Raw genomic sequence first — 17,776 nt, forward strand, 5'->3', positions numbered from 1 at the left:
TTAATAGTGAAAATTGTTGTCAATCCCCATAGTTTCTTTACAGTTCCTAGCTGCATTTGGTATTTGGATTTTTGGTATTTAAATTTGACTCCCACTTCTGGGAGCCATCAGATAATCTCAGTTCTCTTTGGGAAGACTTGGTCAACGTGGCTGCAGAGCAAAGAGGCCAATCCCATGGGCTTTTGAGTAGCCTCAAGTAGGAATGTGTAGGGGCAGCCGTCCAAAAGTGTATTTCAGTAATTTTTAACTTTGGGGTTCAGAAGCCATTCTTTTATTTTATAGGTAGTGTCAGTTAAGTCAAATAACTTTTTTTTTTTTTCTGCTTCATGGTTAGATAACCGGTCTTTTTCAATTATGAAATTTGTAATGAAGAGGGAACACAAAATAAATTGTAGTCCTAACTTTTCCTTAGTTATTCTCCAGACTATTTACTGTTTTAAGGCAAAGTTAACAGAGGATTTAGTCACCTGTCTTGAAAACTTAGAGACGTATGGAGAACTAGGTTATCCCATGCTGAATTCCAGGATGAAAAGGACCTTTTAACTCTTTTGTGTTTCTGTTTTGTCTGTTGGTGGAATTGGGTCACTATCCTCCACCTTGCTAGGGTTTTGGGCTTGTCAGGTGAGCTTCTTTGCTGCTTCTTATAAAAGTAGTTTTGGACATCTAAGGTGAAGACAGTGGAGGTTAAGATGGCTGATGTGGGCTGGAAAAAGTGTAACCAGGTGGTGAGCCTATCTTTGTTTTAAGGCTGATTGCACAGACTGTCTTTTGGGTTGACTACTGCCGGAAGCCTTTGCAGTGTGACATTCACACCCCATCCTACCCATCAGAAGGCAACCTTGCCAATGTCTTCTGTTGTACATGGATAGGAAAGTTCCTCCTCTGGATGAATTCTAGGAATTAGTACTCACTTGTACCACTCCAGGTATTTTTCCTAATATAATAGGGCAGAAGCAAGAGGATTTCATCCAGTGTCTGTAAAATTAACATTCCACACAGATAACGTTGATTGCTACTTACTGTCAAAAGTATATTTAATATAGTACAGGTAGCATGAATAGGTTAATATTCCTGTGAGTATCTCAGGATCTCTTGTTGTTCACTTTTTGTGCTATTAAATCTTATAATTGCATTTTCCTATAACTGCCTGTGGTTTATATGATCTTGATTTTGGTGATTTGGCATGGGTTTTTTGGTGGGCTGCTTTTCTTTTTTACTCCGCTTCTCCCCACCCCAAATCTGAATGCCTGTGTCCTTTTCAGGCAGACTTTGATATTTGGAATATATTAAAATGAGATTGCAGAATTTGCAATTTTTGTTCTTTAGGTTGCAGACCACTATTTTTTGGGAGCTAGGTTAAAGAACACCTGCAAAGACTAACTGAGGTAGTAGATGTCTCCTACTCCCCACTTCATGATGTAGGAAAAAGTGTTTATTTTGGTTTTGTTTCTCTCATTTAACACCTTAGAAATATCAGGAATGTCAAGTCTGGTCTTTCCTGTTTTTTGTTGGCAGACTTCTTGAATGACTCTGTAAATTAGGGGTTTTCTCAGGCCTCAAAAAAATGGGTATGCTGTTTATCTTTTAGAAGGAGCTTTTGTCTGAGTGTCTTGAGTTAAAGCCATGGGGGCGGGGGGGAGGAGGTGTTAGGAAATGGAGTTAGCTAGCCTGAATAAAAATTGCTCTTTGAATTCTCTTTCTCAGTCATAAGTTTTTGTTGGTTTGGGTTTTTTTATATTTTGAAAAGGAAGTTTTCTCTATTCTGGTTTTAATTTGTAATTTTTGTTTCTCATTCTTCATGGGCTCTCAACATTTCTGTTTTTTTTATGATGGGGAAAAATAATGGGAATAAAGCAGAACAAAGCTGTTAGAGGAATCCTTTTCTTCTGCTAGTCCAGAATTTATTTTAAATCCCTGATTTATCATAGCATATGTTGTCTTCTGCTGCAAATCAGTTACTTTTTTACATTGAAAGCAGAAAAATAACCTAAGTAATAATTTGGAGCCTGATGCTTTAAAAAACCTGTGGATATCATGGCAACCTTATAGTTGTTGGTGCCCTGATGTGGTGTGCCTCTCTCTAGGATAGCTTAATACGATTTCTAAATCTGAAGACCATCTGTGTTGATGATGTGAATGGCTGTGGTGTGAATGGGCTTTAAGTGTAATGTTATAAAAAGGAAGGATCATGGGCTGGTGTGTAAATCAGTGGAAGCATACAACTGATACTGGGTATGAACTTGTTGATTGAATGAAGAAACAGTGTAATTGAGAGTGAGCTCTGCTTTTGGACACAGTTGCCGTGTTGGAAGATGTGGAAGAAATTCCAGTTACACTTAAACATATGTGCATATATTTTCCAGTTCTTCTATATAAACAAATAGTAAGAATGTGGGCAGATCAGTGGCTTCCAGATCATGCAAATATATGGATGTTGGTGGAGCTGGGAAGGAAGATCGGCAAAATTAATGCAGTGATATTTCCTTTGCATGTAAATGGTATTCTCAAAGTACTGACAACAAAAAACTTAAATGGGAGATTACATTTTTACAATATTTAAAATAATTTGTATGGATGAAAAAAAGATACAAACTCTCAAATAGATGCCTCAGAAGGCATGAAGTTTACCTCTTATGAGAGTTTTAGAGGAAATGGTTGAAGCAAGTATCTGGAAGAAAAAAACCCCATAACTTAAGTCTTAACTGCATCATGCCAAAGAGATCTAGGCGGTCCTATGCTGGAAACATTGAACACAGTTAACTTTAAGCTATGTCCAAATCTATATCACAGTTGTTGAAAAGTCAAGGATCATTTTTCAGATCATCACTTAAGCAGCTATTTCCTGGGCAAACAGCTAGAGAACAGCAAATAGACCAATTGGAGAGAAAAGAGCCACTTCTCCTGGGGAAACTGGAACAGCAGTGTCCTAAACATAGTGGTGAGAGCATCACTGTGAGATTGATCAGAAATCAGAATGATGAATTGGAAATGAGAAGAGAAATCACTGATCAGAAATCAGAATCACCAATCAGAACCATAGCATTGTATTTTTTCCTCTGAACTGTGTAGCTAGGTTTTTGGAAGAAGTGATGTTACCGGCTTTATTATTTTGTGATTAGGGTAGGTGCAGGAGCTTGGACAGTGAAGCCATTCAGTCCTTCACTGAGTTGACTCTCCAATGATTCCTGTTGAATTTACTGCTTTTCAAGGTGTTTCCTTCCAAAGTCAAGTTAATCTTGATCTTTGATAAAATTTTTGCTAGTGTTTTTTTCTCTTTTCTAGGTAAAGAAATTAAAAGCCTTTGACGGAGATGTGTCAAAACTGTCTCAAGCTGATTCCTTCATGTATTTACTAATCCAGGTGCCAAAGTAAGGAGATAGTAGGTTTATTCTGTTCATGATAAATGTTCTCTTTTGGCTGTCAGTTCTAAACTTGTTTGTTTGTGTGCTGCAGCTATGCTCTTAGGATTGAAGCCATGGTGTTAGAGAGGGAGTTCTCACCCTCCTGTGCTTCTCTACAAGATGACATGAAAATTATAAGACGGGCAACAAAAGGTAATTAAGCATGTTGGGACATGCCTAATACTCTTGTTTTTGTTAGCATGTTAATTAGTCTGCATTATGAAGACTAGAGCTTGAATTTCAGGTACCTTAGCTATTAAAAGGAAGCTAACTCCCCTCTGACAAATGCCATCAAGGTGTACCGGACAAATCTTTGCTTCCAAAATCAGAAATCTGGAGACTTTGGACACAGTAGTAATGAGTTCATGACCAAAGCCTACAATAGTGTATCCAAAACCAACAGAAGCAGAGGTGTCCATGGCCAAATTAGGATAAAACACCTTTTGAGTACAGTTTGGTTATCCACGCATCGCTATCTCTCTGAATGTGCTTGTTACACCTCTCTGCTCACTCTTTCAGAGATCCATAGAGAAAATCACTCTATAGTTTCCAAATTTCTGTATATGCCATTGCCTTTTGAGGTGGCAGTATTAATGGGCTAAAATCTTTATTGAAGGGACTTAATATATTGCTATTTCTTTGTTTTCTGTTTTTGTTCTCTGTATTTCTCTACATTTCACAAGTTTTGAAATGCTGCAGCTGGTTATTCATAGGGTAATCTGGTGTCTTCTACTTGGCAGGAAAATAGTTCATTTCCTGGTTTCAGTTAAACATGAATGTGGACCTTATCAAATGCCTTGAGTGCCTATTTGTCCTGTTCCTCAATATGAGATTCCTATCTCATGCTGGCAGATTTTTTGACAGGCTACTAGAGCACTGTTTAGACTGCTTCTGGTGGTATAAAAAGGCACAGTAGTAAAAATATTCAACTATGAGCACCAGTGCTTAGGGTAGTCATTTTTAGTGAGAAGGAAAGGGAGAAAAGCCTGGTGTGTTTTTCCTGCCAGTGGGGATTAAAATAGTCCTTCTTGACTCAGAAAAATGTGCCTTAGCTGAGGCTGAGGTTTGAGTTTGGCCTTTTATTGGGATCTCTTTCAAATAATTGTCCTTTGTGTTTTGAGCAACAGACATATGTGAGGGAACATGTTATGTCTAAAAGCAGCCGCGCCCTATTGTCCTTCATGTCCTTCACCCAGGACGTCTGTGAACTGATGAATTCATTCCCTCCAGAGGAGACTCTTTGGTCTCCAGCTCCTGCATCAGGCCAGTCATGCAAATCAGACTGACTGCGCTTCCCTGTTTTCAGTCCACTTGAGTCATGTGCTCTTCCCCATTTGGTCTTTTCACTTCAGGGTTTGTTGATAGCCCGCAGTTGTTTAGGAATTATGTCTACTTTTCTATTCCTATCTCCTGTTTCTTTCCTTGTAATTAAGATGAGAGAATATTTACTTAAATTCTAATGCTGATAATCACTAAGGTTTAGATGGTCTAAATAGCCTGATGGATTCTCATCTAGCCTGCAAATGGATGGATCTCAGTGACGCTGAGCAGGCTCTTACTATGCAAAATCTTTAGAAGGTGCCTTCTCCTCTTGGCCTTATGAAATTTGGTATTCTCTTTTGTATTGTCGTCTTCTTCTTCTTCCTCCTCACTTCCTCACCTATAGCTTGTTAGATCAAAGGTTATTTAATTAGTTTTATGTCTTTAGGCCGCTAATACTGAAGTCAAAGATACAAGGGCTGTCTGATTTCAAAATGATAGATCAGTGTATTGTGTTGAGCAGTTAAATGCAGAGTAAATTATAGAATGTGCATTTCCAAGCAAAATAGTTTTAAAAAGTATTTACACTGCAATTGAAAGGATTCCACCTTTTATTATGTACAGCAGTGTAAAACACAGTACCTTACATTAAACCCAATTCACATTATTTCTCTTGCCATATGGGCACTTGCAAATTTGGTGTTCTGTGGTTTGTTGTGCCACTTGTGTGATGCTAATTTATTAACTCTTTACTGTTCTGAATTTCTATATCTTATTTCTAAGGCAATCCCTCTGATGACTTTTAACCACGTGTTGTTTTGCGTTCATGTGTGGCTGGGTGAAAAGGTGTATGAATTCAGATAGAGCACTACTGTGCATTTTGCAAAAAATGGAAATATGTACAAAACAGACTTCTGTCATGGAAAAGCTTCAAAAGGCAGTTTTATTCCATTTGACTCTTTGCATCTCACTGAATATAACTTTGTGCTAAATCATCTTTGATGTGACTGAAGTAAAATAAATGCTGCTCTGAGCTGGTGATCATACAGAAATAAAATGATGATTCATAGTGGGAGTGGGATAAGCAAGGAAAATTTAAGCATTGCCTGTTATCTTTTCAGGCCTTATGGCTAAGTCTCCCAAAAAAGAATAATTGTTCAAAAACCCAATCCTGGCAGATGGCAAATGGATCCTGCAGGGTGCAGAACACTTACCTCACACTGGAATTAGTAGGTGGTGAAGATACTTAACCGCTTACATGAGACACTTTGCACATTGCAGGATTAGGCCCCAAATGTTTTGTTAGCTTCTGGGGGGTGCCTTGCAAATGCTACACTTGCAAAGCTAAAGTCTGAACATATACTTGAGGTTTGTCAACTATGCTTGTGAATTTCAATTATATAGTACCTTTTTTTCCCCACGACCTTTTCAGTTTGTTGTAGTTTCCTGTTAAAACTTTCACGTTTAAAAGCTTGAGATGAAGAGGAGTTTGGTAACTGACTGTGTATATTTCTAAACAAACAATTATTAGACGCAATTTTCTTGTTCCTTACAGAGTTAATGACTTGTGAAGAACTGCATTCCATATTGCACTTGGTCCTTCAGGCTGGGAATATTATGAATGCGGTAAGTGACGTCCAAAATGGAGGTGGCCAATTGACCAAACTTCCTTGTTAGTATTGCAGTCCATTGATGTCATGCCTCAGCTGTTTGCTCCTTTCTTTTTAGGGAGGTTATGCTGGCAATGCTGTTGGATTTAAACTGTCATCACTGCTCAAGCTGGCGGACACAAAAGCAAACAAACCTGGGATGAGTCTGCTGCATTTTGTTGCTCTGGTACCGAAAAACTATTTTGCTGGTATAAGCAACTGCTACAAATGTAGAGCCATAGATATACAAGGGGCCACGTATCTCAGAAAAAGTAGCTTTTTTATGGCTTTGATCCTAATCTTCATCTTTCTTCTGCTGCCACAAAATTCACCAGCTTACCTATGTCTGGTCATCCTATCCAGAAATGCATGGAAAACTTATTTTTTTTTAATATCATGTAAAAACCTGCCTTCATCTAACTACCTCATCGTAGGTTTTTGTTCTTATTGTCCTGAATTCTTAAACTGTGGAAGTGGCTTATTTTGATAAATATTCTTTCAGTCTTTCTGAAGATTCCTCTTGAATCTTTTGAGTAGCTTTTTTGGTAGAGAGCTTTTTGTTTGGTGGGTTTTTTTGTTTTTTTGTTTTTTTTTTTTTCTCCCACGGTAACCAACATGTATTTCTAAAGCTGCTGCTGACTTTTTTAAAGTTATTTTTTCTTCCTTTCAAACTCCTTGACTTTAAAAGGGAGAGAATTTCAATGGTTCCAGAGGTAACTTTGGTTATCTGCGTACAGACTGGCTTAACAGATTTCCAGTCACCTAACAATGGGGTATTAACTGATGTTTGTGCAGGAAACATTATATCTGCTCAAACAAGGGGCATCAGTAAATTGTTCTTTCCCTGACATTCCCTATTAATACATGTGGCTGGTCTTCACTGGCAGAAGCAGCTATTATTGTGAATTGCAAAACTGAAGCTGTTGTTTAAAGCTTCCAGTTCTGATCCCTGCCTTTCATTATGGGGTGCCCTCCACTCAATTGTGTTTGGATCGAATCGGAAGAAAAACAGTGCAGGAGGAAAACCTTAAAGTGCCCTCCCAGAAGCTTTAGAACTGCTTGACTTAGGGACTTTGGCGTGGTGGTGGAATGTTAATGGATTGTGTGTGTTTTGGTTTTGTTCTGTTTGTTTCAGGAAGCCCAAAAGAAAGATGCTGCTCTTCTCAACTTTTCAGAAAAAATTAGAGATGTTCATGATGCTGCCAGGTAAGTCAAAAAAACCCAGAGAATTTATGGTTAGACTGTGATTTGGAATTTTCTTATTTGTGAAGTAATGAGGCTTATTCAGAGAAGTCTTGGCACAAAACCTGAGATCTTTACAAATGTTTACTATAGCTTTGGGGGCTTCATTTCCATTTGCTAGCAGAAATATGCCTGCAATGTGCCTTCAGGTAGGAGGGTTTTTCTGACATGATCTCCATAGGTTTTTGGTGGTTTTGTCTCTGTCAAATACATGTACATGAATGTTATTTTAAAGAGATTGAACTAAAGTGTGTTACTGTCTTTCCTTAAACCAATTTTCATCTGTCTATGAGCAGGCTACAATACTTCTCCAAATCTGGTACCAGGTACAGGTACTGGCCCTGGCTTCTGTTAGATGCTTTTTGATATTTTGCTTGCTTTTCCAAAAATTCTGTCTTGAACGGAAAATCTGGCTTGTTTGGGGCTCTGTATTGTTTTCATCGTAGTCTCTAGCTGCATAATTTTAAACTGAACCTGATTTGTACTTTGATAACTATACTTGCTTTTGTGAGACAGTGTGATCTAAGGCCCAAAACTAGAAGGTAGCAATGCTGCAGTTCTATTCCCAGTTTTACTGCTTCCTTACTCTTGAGCTTTGGGCAATATATTTACATTCTTTTCCCAGCTGTAAAATGGATTCAATTCCTTAGATCTGATGCCGGGTGAAGTAATGTTTGTCAGAGGACTCTGAAATCTTCTGAAGAAAGGAGTGGCCATGGAGTTAATCAGAAATTTTTTGAGGGACCACCTGTGTGGCGTTCTGCCATGCAAACCACACACCTTTTTGGCAGTTTGCCATGTGGCCTGCTGAGGAATGTGGCTTCCCTCGGCATCCAAGCCCCCTGGCAAACAGCAGGGGAAGAGGCAGAATCACAAACCTGGTGATATTTTTTTCTAACCACGTTGTTCTTTGATCACATTTGTTAATGCTTAAAATCTTCTGTTGTAACTCATGCTGAAATCTATTCAGGGAATGCACTTTATACAGGAAAATGAAACAAAATGAAATACATGTCTCACCATCGGGCATGAGGAAGATCTTTATTAGAGACAACTGTCATGTACAACTTGCTCATAAATCCTCCCAATTAGAGCATGTTAAAACAGCTACCATTATGTTCTTTATTTTTTATTGTCTCACCTTCTTTACTTGTAGGCCATCCTCTTCCTCCTTCACAGGCAGAAAAATATAGCCTGTATCTTCTACTACTTTTCTTATTTGCAAAAACACCCATGATCTGCCCAGAACCGGGAACTAACCTTTGCAGATAAAATAAGCAGAGGAAAAACAGCACACATGATACTAATTTGTGTGTGCACTGACAAACTTTCATCTTTTTGGAAACTGTAGTGCTTCAGTTCCTAGGCAAAGCTCCCTTCTCCTGTGAAGGAAATGCCATAGATTTAGAACCATTTACCCTCAAAGTGACTGAGAGGTTTGGGTGGGACCTCCCATTGTATGGAGTGTGAGTCTCCCAGGATAAAGCTTAGATAACATCAGATCAGAGCTCTTTTTCCTGCTGTCTTTGATTTCTGAGTTAGCTCTCCACAGGAGCAGCTCTGCTGCTGGTATGTGGTAGAAGGATGAAATGTTATAACCGCCGGGCTGAGACTGTGTAGGCTGTGTTGCTGTGACTGCTTAGAAGAAAGTAACATGCAATTTCATGGTGCCAAATGCCTACTGCCAAAATGGGTAGTCCTGGGTGATGATCCCTTGTGACCTCCTTTTTGTGCCAGCTACTGCACTCAAACAGTCATGCAATCAGCTGTACCAAGCAAATGATCCATCTGGAAGCAAACTGCATTCTTTCTTTTCCTAGGTTAATTTTCAGTACACAGATATGGCTGGCCATTTAGAAAATGAGTGCTAGCACAGGCACCAGGGAGAGAAAAGGCACACCTGGTCAGAGGCAGGGCAGCATTACCCTTTCTGGTGGAAATGTTGGGTAGGACTGGCTGGAGTTAATTGTGAAACCACACCCAATGGGAATCTTTTCAAATTGCAAATAAGAAAAAATGCGCTTATCTCTCCCCTAACTTTTGGTGTCTGCTCTGGAAGGATTCTGGACAGGCAGGTCTTGTTTGATAGCCAGGTTGTACTTCATCCATTTTGGAAGCATATTGTGGCCAACCTGTGGGTGACTCCTTCCCCCTCGATAAACGTTCTCTGTATATGCTATTTTTAGGTTATCCATTGATAATGTAGAAGCAGAACTCCACTCGCTGTCTTTCAAGGCAAGATCTGTTAAAGATAGCATTCGGCGAGACCCAAAACTCTTTCACCAGATGGAAAGCTTTCTCCAGGTTTGTAGGATATCTGTGTTAATGCGTTACTGTCGCCTGAATGCAGGAACATTCCTCAGCTTAATGCAATTCGTGTGGACATGTTAATAAACAGAAGTGTTGTTTTAATATGTCTACCCTATCAGTTGTACAAAGGTGTTCCAACTACATGCTGCTTGTCAAGTAAGAGTGTTGGAAGGACTGTGTTTTTACAGGGAGGGATATTGAGTGTACATTGCCCGAAGCTTGTTAGGCAAGCGTGTTTAATGCCTGTAAATGACTGATGAAGATCAGTAGTAAAAATATAAGACAATTTGGAATGGTCTCTGGTTTTATACTTCACAGCTGCCCAAAATATAGTATCTGCATGTTATGTGATACTGGAGCATGTCAGTTTTAGCCAGTGTTATGCATATGAATCCTGATTGTTGGGTGACTGAAGAGATATTGTTAGAAGCTGGATGGAAGGTTAAGGGACTGTTTTCTCTACCAATTTACCCTTAGGACAGAGTGTATTATTCTGAGTCATACCATTACTTCTGGGTGGGTTCTCCTTTTCTTTTTTAGTACCGCAGTGACTTTATAGACATGAATGTGCATAGCACTTAACTTTGAAGCAGAGTTCTTGGTATTTTCTGAGTACATGGTGATGCCTGAAGAAATCTGTATTATACTTCAATTAAATGATTTTTATGTTCCACGCTATAGATAATTATTAAAAGTTGGAAAGCAGGTGTTGATCTGGAACTTTACCCACCCTTATTTTCAACTTGCAAATGTAGTTAATAGTCCCTGCAGTTTTTCAGGAGATGAGAAGTTGATGAAGAAAGGGGCGGGTTAAGATTGAAATACTTGTCCTCATTCACTCTGAATTATTGGCTTTTATTCATTGAACCCAGACTCTTTAATGTTATGTTCTAACATGTTTGGGATCTTTTTTAATTTAATAGCTGGTTTTATGTAACACTACAACCTTGTTTAGGCCACATTCCAAAAGAAATGTTGGGAAAAAAGTCATTTCACAAATGCATACCTTACATAAACACTTCCGGTTTTTGTTTCTAAATTACAGGTGATAACCAAGCTGATTTAAAAGTCAGCTTTCGTTATCTCATCCTCATGAATAAATTACTGAAATATGTGGGAGGAACTAATTTTCTATGTATGCTTTTATCAATTGTCCGGTTTATCTTCAATCCAGCTTTTTATTGGCGGCTTTTTTTTTTTTTTAATATTAGCAAGTAAGATTTCCTACCCTTCTGGCATAATTTGCCAAGTAACTTTGTGGCAGCAGGGTTGGCTTAAATGGTCACCAGTGCCTCCAGCTGCCTATTCCCACCCCAGTGCTGCAGTATCAAAAAAATTTAGGTGATCATGGGGCCCAGGGAAGCGGTTCAGTTGTCATCCCTGGAGGTATTTAAAAGATGTGTAGATGTAGTGCTGAGGGACATGGTTTAGTAGTAATTTGGGAGTGCTGGATTGACGGTTGGACTTGGTGATCTTAAAGGTCTCTTCCAGCCAAAACAATTCTATGATTCTATGAGTTAGACAGTGTCAGAGAACAGATTTGTCTGAAAATTAGCTTTTCTCCCTGGGTTACTTTGTGACGCGTGTGATCTCAAATCTGGGATTGTGCAAGGGTGGGAGTGAATGGCTGGTGATGCAATAGGGGAGATACGGGCAACTGCTGAAAGTGTTTTAAGCAGTTCTGCTGCTCGAAGTCTAACCACAGCCGCCTTCTCTTCTTCCTGAGAAATCCACTAATCTACTCCAACCCTGTCTGTATAGCTCTACACTTATCATTCAAAGTGCTACTTTATGGGGATGTCTTAAAATATACATATTTCCAGCAGTTCCTTACCTTTCTGGCATGAAAACCTCTTTTATTGTAGTCTAGGGTCAATTTAGGAAGGAGTTGATTCTGTGATATATATCCATGAGAGTAGGGAGGAGGAATTAATACATTTGTGCTTAGTTGAAAATAGCAGGGAAAATGGGAAAATAAGGCACATCGAGCTTTCAAGGGGCTCCAAAGTGGTCTGTCACTGTCCTGGGCTCTGTAACAGCTCCTAGGTTGGAACATGAATTTCCTAAGTTCATAATATATACATGACCTGTTGTGACTTTAATTTTTCTGTCTGGTTCATGCCATATATGTTTTTTGCTACAGTTTGCTATAAAACATCTAAAGGAGCTTGAACATCAGAAACGAGAATTACAAAAGGAGGGAAACGCTCTCATTGACTTTTTCTGTGAAGACAAAGAAACTATGAAGTTGGATGAATGTTTCCAAATATTTAGGGATTTCTGCGTAAGATTCGACAAAGCTGTTAAGGTAAGAGCACTGAATGACATTATCATGTATCTGAAACAGATACTGGCTCCCATGAATTAAATTGGTTTTTCTGCTTAAGGGACATTTCATATCTTGTGGTATTTGATGTATTTGTTCAAATGGGGACAGCAGACTGCCCGCTTTTAGACATTCCTTGCCAGAAGCCAGGTGGGAAGTGGTCGTTCTGCCCAGCCCTATGTGCAGTCCTGCTTCTCTGCATCTTCTGCTGCAGGCTGACTCTAGACCATTGAGATGCTCTGCCAGGGTAGTCTATTGGCCTGCTTGTAAGTGGGCGCCTTCCTTCTCTTTTAGTGAGGAGGCTGGTGATTGCTCAGCTGAGCAGTGAAGTAGATTGTGCAGACTTCCTGACTAGTGCTCACTGTTCAGGCCCTGAACTGGTAATGTTCGATCACTGGAAAGGCCTTGAGATGTGGCACCACACTACATGGACATATCAGCCTGAATGAGCACTAGCTCACGCTCTCCACTGCCCTCCTTTATGTGACTAGACACACTTTGTCAAGTAAAGTAAGGACTGTGTGTTCTACTTTGTTCTTTCAAATGCTTTTTGGGGGTGAAAACTCAAGAAATTAAACAGGCCTGCTTGTCAAGTACCCTGAATTGGTCCCAAATAAATCAAGAAGTATACTAGGATGAAGAAGCAGTATTGGCATTGGTTATGGTTTTGGTTCAGCAAAATCTGCCTATTTTTAAAAGTATTTTTTAGGCCTCTATAAATAGCACGAATTAGATGGATCCACACATTTCTTTATTTCTCTGCTTGTGCAATCTGTGTTTAACAGCACTTTTTTCTAAACTAAAGCTCTTATATAAGAGAGAACAATCTTGATTTATAGCAAGCTGATAGGATGTACAGCTAACGTGCCTGCTGTACCATTAGTTTACCTGCCCTTTACTACCCAAGACAGCATGTAATTATGCATGTGTGTGAACATGATACAAATTTATAAAACCAAATGGTGGTAACTATTGCAGACATTTTAGTGAGAGGTGACTTCATGCATGTTCATTTACAAGTGGTTGTTGGATAGCTATTACTTGAAGGTCTAATGGGGATCTTCTTTCCTCTCTCTGTAGTAAGTAGTTACACTCTAAAAATGACAAATTAGTCTCGTTTGCAAATATTGAGGAGATTTGCTCACTAAGTATTTTGTGTGGATTAGCCTCTGTCCCTACAAAATTAACAGAACAATTCAGAATAAAGATTGGAGTCCTGACAAACGAACGTGATGTGTGGACAGCACAACCCACAATCTAAAAAGATGGCTCATACCACAGTGGCCATGTGTACATATTTCAAATGTCTAAACATGTTTTGCAATTTTTTAACATATCTACGTGTACTTAAAATACGGTTTTCATTTGAATAAAATCTCCTGAAACATGTTTTGGCTGAGGTTAAAATGTTCTGTGTCTAATATAGAATATAATAATAATACCTACAATTATTTTTAACCATTTCTCTTTACAATGGGATATTTAAAGCTGAGCTTTAGCATTTGGCAATAATTCATTATGTAATTCCATACCTGTGAAAGAAAGCTTCCTGCCACAGACATTTTTCCTGAAATGCAGGTTTTTTTCCTTTTTCCTTTCTTAGCTGTTCAGGTTTCTTAGGTCTCTAATGCATCTTATCTTTCACAGCCCAGTGTAGTCTCAAATCCACTTTAAGAGGTGTAGATTAACCCATTCATCAAAAAGAACTTCAGCATTAGGCTTTTGTTTACTGAAAGATTTTAGGCGACTTTTCCTAGTTGTGCAGCTCTTTTGTTGTCACAACAACGGGAAGATCAATCTAGACAGTGCTTCAGATAAATATAGGTGTTTGTTTTTTTTTTTAAAACAGTGTGTCATTGCTCAGAACAGATTTAACAACATGCTAGAAAATGATGTAATTTTTAAATCCTCTGTCAAGACTAGCCTCCCCTTCTTTCATTTGCTACAGCTGTACTGGCTCTAGAAAACCAGGTTCTCCATTTCAGAAAATAACCTGGAAAGTTCAACTGAAGGTTCAGCTAGATTAAATCTGAAGCCTAGAGGTGACAGTTAAAATGTTGATATTCGCAGTAATCCACTGGTAATCATTTTAGTAAAAAGGTGTTACTGTGTTTTCTTTCAAACACAAACTACCTCTTTCTATGGCTTCCTGAACGAAAACGCCTCAGCTGATCTGCCAAAATCTCCAGCCTGCCCTGGGCAACTTCTGTGCTGTAGTTGCCAGTTTTTGAAGCCAACAGTGAATGTGAGATCCAAAACTAGAATAAAGCATTGATTAATGATCCTTGAGTGGTGTCAATTGATGTCTAAGTAATGATCGTGAGGCATTGTGTAAACTTTTCTATTTCCTTTCATATGCAATTAATGTCTTTTTGCAAAATTTCCAATCAGTAATGTTCGAGTCAAAGGTAAATAGAAACTGCATTTGCTGAGGAGCAATTGCAATTGTAATAAGGGAGGATGGAAGGAACACATTGGCTGTGTGCTTGTTAGACAAGTTTGTCTTAAAATATGAATTTAATGATGGGGTAGAGGTTTGCTCACCTGAAAAAACTGCAAACTTAGTGGGTTCTTGAAGCTCTCCATCTTATAGCAGGAACTCTTTGGGTGGTCTTGACATCTGCTTGGGTTTGATAGCTTATGTTCTTGGTCTCTGCAGGGACTTGGGCATTTATTGTTTTTCTGCTGACCAGACTGATATGTCGCCAGCATTAGTTACGCAGGGAGCTGCTCTCCATAGGGTTAATGGTTGCAGGCTGTGGTTGCCATAGCGATTTCATGTGTGTAGGTATTGGGGGTTGGGGGAGGTCGATAGCAGTAGGAGCTAACTTTGATGGAAAGAAACAAAGGCAAAGATAAAGCAGTGTGACTTGTTCTCCTGCATAGGACATGTATTTATGCTTTTCCTTGTCAGGAAAACAAGGAACGAGAGATCCAGGAACTTCATAATCTGCAAAGGCGAAAGGAGCTGGAGGAGAAGCGTCGATCCTGGGCAGCTGGAGAGCTTGGGAGCTTTGGGCGGAGCAGCAGTGAAAATGATGTGGAGATGTTGGCCAAAAAAGGACTTGAAGAATTTCTTCCCTTCTTGCAGCAGAGACCTCAAAGCCCTTCGTACAGAAACCCCAATTCTAGACGCTCTCGGCTTTCTTTGGGGATTACTGCAGACAGGGAGTTGCAGAGTTTCCTGGAAATCTCAAAAGACGAGGATCCAAACAAGTTTAACAGCCTTCCCCGTGCAAACACCCGACAAGCAAGACCCAACGTAGCCTGGACTGAATCCAAAGAAACAAGAGATCTCAACTTAAATACCTTGCACTTACACCAACAGTCTGAAACCAAAGTGAAAAGTGGTGGCCTGCTACAGGTGCCCGCAGCTCAGCCCAGTCACTTCAGTGGCTCAACTGGTCCTGGTGCCCGTTACTCACAGAGAAGCACGGACTACAACATACACACTTCCAATGTGTCCTGTGAGGAGTCCGCAGATATAAATGCTCTGGCCCTCGCAATTGAGGAGCGTGAACTTGTTAAAGGATTACGTAAGTTTGATATTCAAGGAGCAAAGCCTGCAGAGGATACACCTTTAATATATTTAGAGGATGCTGGTGGAACAGACTTGGAGACTCTAGATGATCTAAGCTTTCATTCCCTTAGCACTGCCGATGACGACCTGCCTCCAGCTTGTAGAAGTTCCAGAGAGACCCACGACCATAAAGACAAGGCAGTGGGTTGCAAGAGCGAAGCTTCAGAGCCCAGCAGCAGCAGCCCCGTGTCTATGGATACAAGTGTTTCAGGAAGTAGGGAAGATGGGCCAATGTTCTACGTGTCAGATACAACGACTGATTGTTCTTTGACGTTGGACTCTGAAGAGGGAAATGATTTTAAATCCGCAGGTAATGCAATAAGAAGTGAGGCTGGCAAAGCACGCTCTTCTGGGAATGACACTCAGTACAGGGCTAGAACATTCTTGTCAAACCTGAATTCTGCTTCTGCCAAGGATCTTCACCCTTCTGCAAATGATAAGGATGATGCCAATAGCAAGCAGGCTCTTACTAAAGAAAAGCCCTTAAAAAATAAAGACCCAGCAGCACCAAAGAGAAACTCTCTAAAAGATAGATCTCCAAGCTCCTCAAAATCCAGTGGCACTCGCCCTAGCCACACAGCTCCTTCCAGACCTGTAAGAACTTTGAATGCCTCTGAGAATGAAAGTATGAGGAAAGTGGTGCCTATTTCTCGGTCAAACAGAGCACTGAGCAGCGTGAAAAAGCCAGAAGCCAAGCCGGTACTTCGTGAAACTAGTACAGTGGAAAGTCGCCTGTCCCGTCGCAGCTCTGTCCGAGGCACAACAGACACGCTGCCAAGAAGTCCTTACAGGCATAGCATGTCAGTAGAAGAGCCGAGGCTACAAAGAGGTACTGTCACCTCGAGCAGTGCTCATTTTGAGAGGGACAGAGTCGCTCTCAAGAAGCCAAGCTCTAAACCTGTTAGGAGTAATGTCAAATCAAAGGCAGACGAAATGAAGATGTGTCGCTCCAGTGTAAAACCCCAGACCCCTACAGATGACACCAAGGTTGCCACAGTCAGTGTTCCCAAAACACCATCCGCTGTCCCAAACTTTGCAAGGAACACAGTGGCTTCTTCTTCAAAGCGTGCAAAAGTGGATCTATCCAGCTCGTCCAAACCTCCAACCATCACAAGGTCTGTGTCCCAGAGGCTGCCTAAAGCGAAGCCAGCAGCGACCTCTGATGATCCGGGTCCAAAGGAGAACAGTGTGAGTACCTTAAAGAGAGCAAGTAGTGCCAGAGTGGTTGGAAGAAGCGTCCTGCAGGGAGAAGCTGTCAGCACTAAAGTGGAGCCTGCACCAAAGGAGCAGGGAACAGTGGAAAAGGCCTCTCTGAAACTGAAAGATGCAAACCGGACCACAATCGGTAAAATACTGAAGCCGTTACTGAAATAAGGGAGAGATAGTTTTTTGAATCTTGGAATGTGAACACTTGTTCAAGCACTGGATGTCTGTGTCGTGAAATTCCTTAAAACAGGAACATTGCCGATAAGCAACATAATGTGCTCATTAACGTACGGCACACTGTTGGAAAAGGGCAAGTAGTTGTGTTCTGGTCTAAATCCTTTTTTATGAATTTGAATGTATTTGAAGCTACTGTGATGGAATGCGAGCGTGACAGCAAATCTTTGCATACAGAAGGTCACCAAAAGCCAAAAAGTTTTAAGAAGCTAAACTACAAGATGGAATGCTTTGTGACAGAAAACATGGATAAAGGCCAGTTTTTGTGTACATAAGATTCTTCCTAAGACTCAAGCCTTTGTGCTGGTTGGGTCCTTCTTCGATGTCAAAGTGAATCCTGTGGAACAGTGCTAAAAATGAACTTTGGTGATTGTGCTTTCCGTTAACTTTCAATTCCTCGGATTCAGGAACTCTTTTTGCCTGTTGCGAAGTCCATTGCTGGCAATTGGACAGACTGGGAACTGCTGGCCAAAAAAATAGTAAAAAGAGATATTTGCTGTTTGTGGCTGTCTTTAACCTCACTGAAGAATTTATAGCATGTTTTATGAATGTGTATGTGTGTCTGGAG

At 40.1% G+C, this 17,776-nt stretch overlaps 1 protein-coding gene across 1 annotated transcript in view; it reads left to right on the forward strand.

Moving 5' to 3' along the window:
* Positions 1-17,142, forward strand: part of FHDC1 (FH2 domain containing 1) — a 30,749-nt gene extending 13,607 nt beyond the window's left edge. The window contains exons 4-11 of the mRNA XM_074147989.1: positions 3,283-3,368; positions 3,454-3,554; positions 6,217-6,287; positions 6,390-6,497; positions 7,446-7,516; positions 9,739-9,856; positions 12,006-12,170; positions 15,103-17,142. Of these exons, the coding sequence (XP_074004090.1) occupies positions 3,283-3,368; positions 3,454-3,554; positions 6,217-6,287; positions 6,390-6,497; positions 7,446-7,516; positions 9,739-9,856; positions 12,006-12,170; positions 15,103-17,142 (2,760 nt within the window). The remainder of the gene's footprint in view (positions 1-3,282; positions 3,369-3,453; positions 3,555-6,216; positions 6,288-6,389; positions 6,498-7,445; positions 7,517-9,738; positions 9,857-12,005; positions 12,171-15,102) is intronic.
* The last annotated feature ends 634 nt before the right edge of the window (positions 17,143-17,776 follow it).

This window comes from Numenius arquata, chromosome 5 (assembly GCF_964106895.1).
Source record: "Numenius arquata chromosome 5, bNumArq3.hap1.1, whole genome shotgun sequence".
Classification (NCBI taxonomy): Eukaryota; Metazoa; Chordata; class Aves; order Charadriiformes; family Scolopacidae; genus Numenius; species Numenius arquata.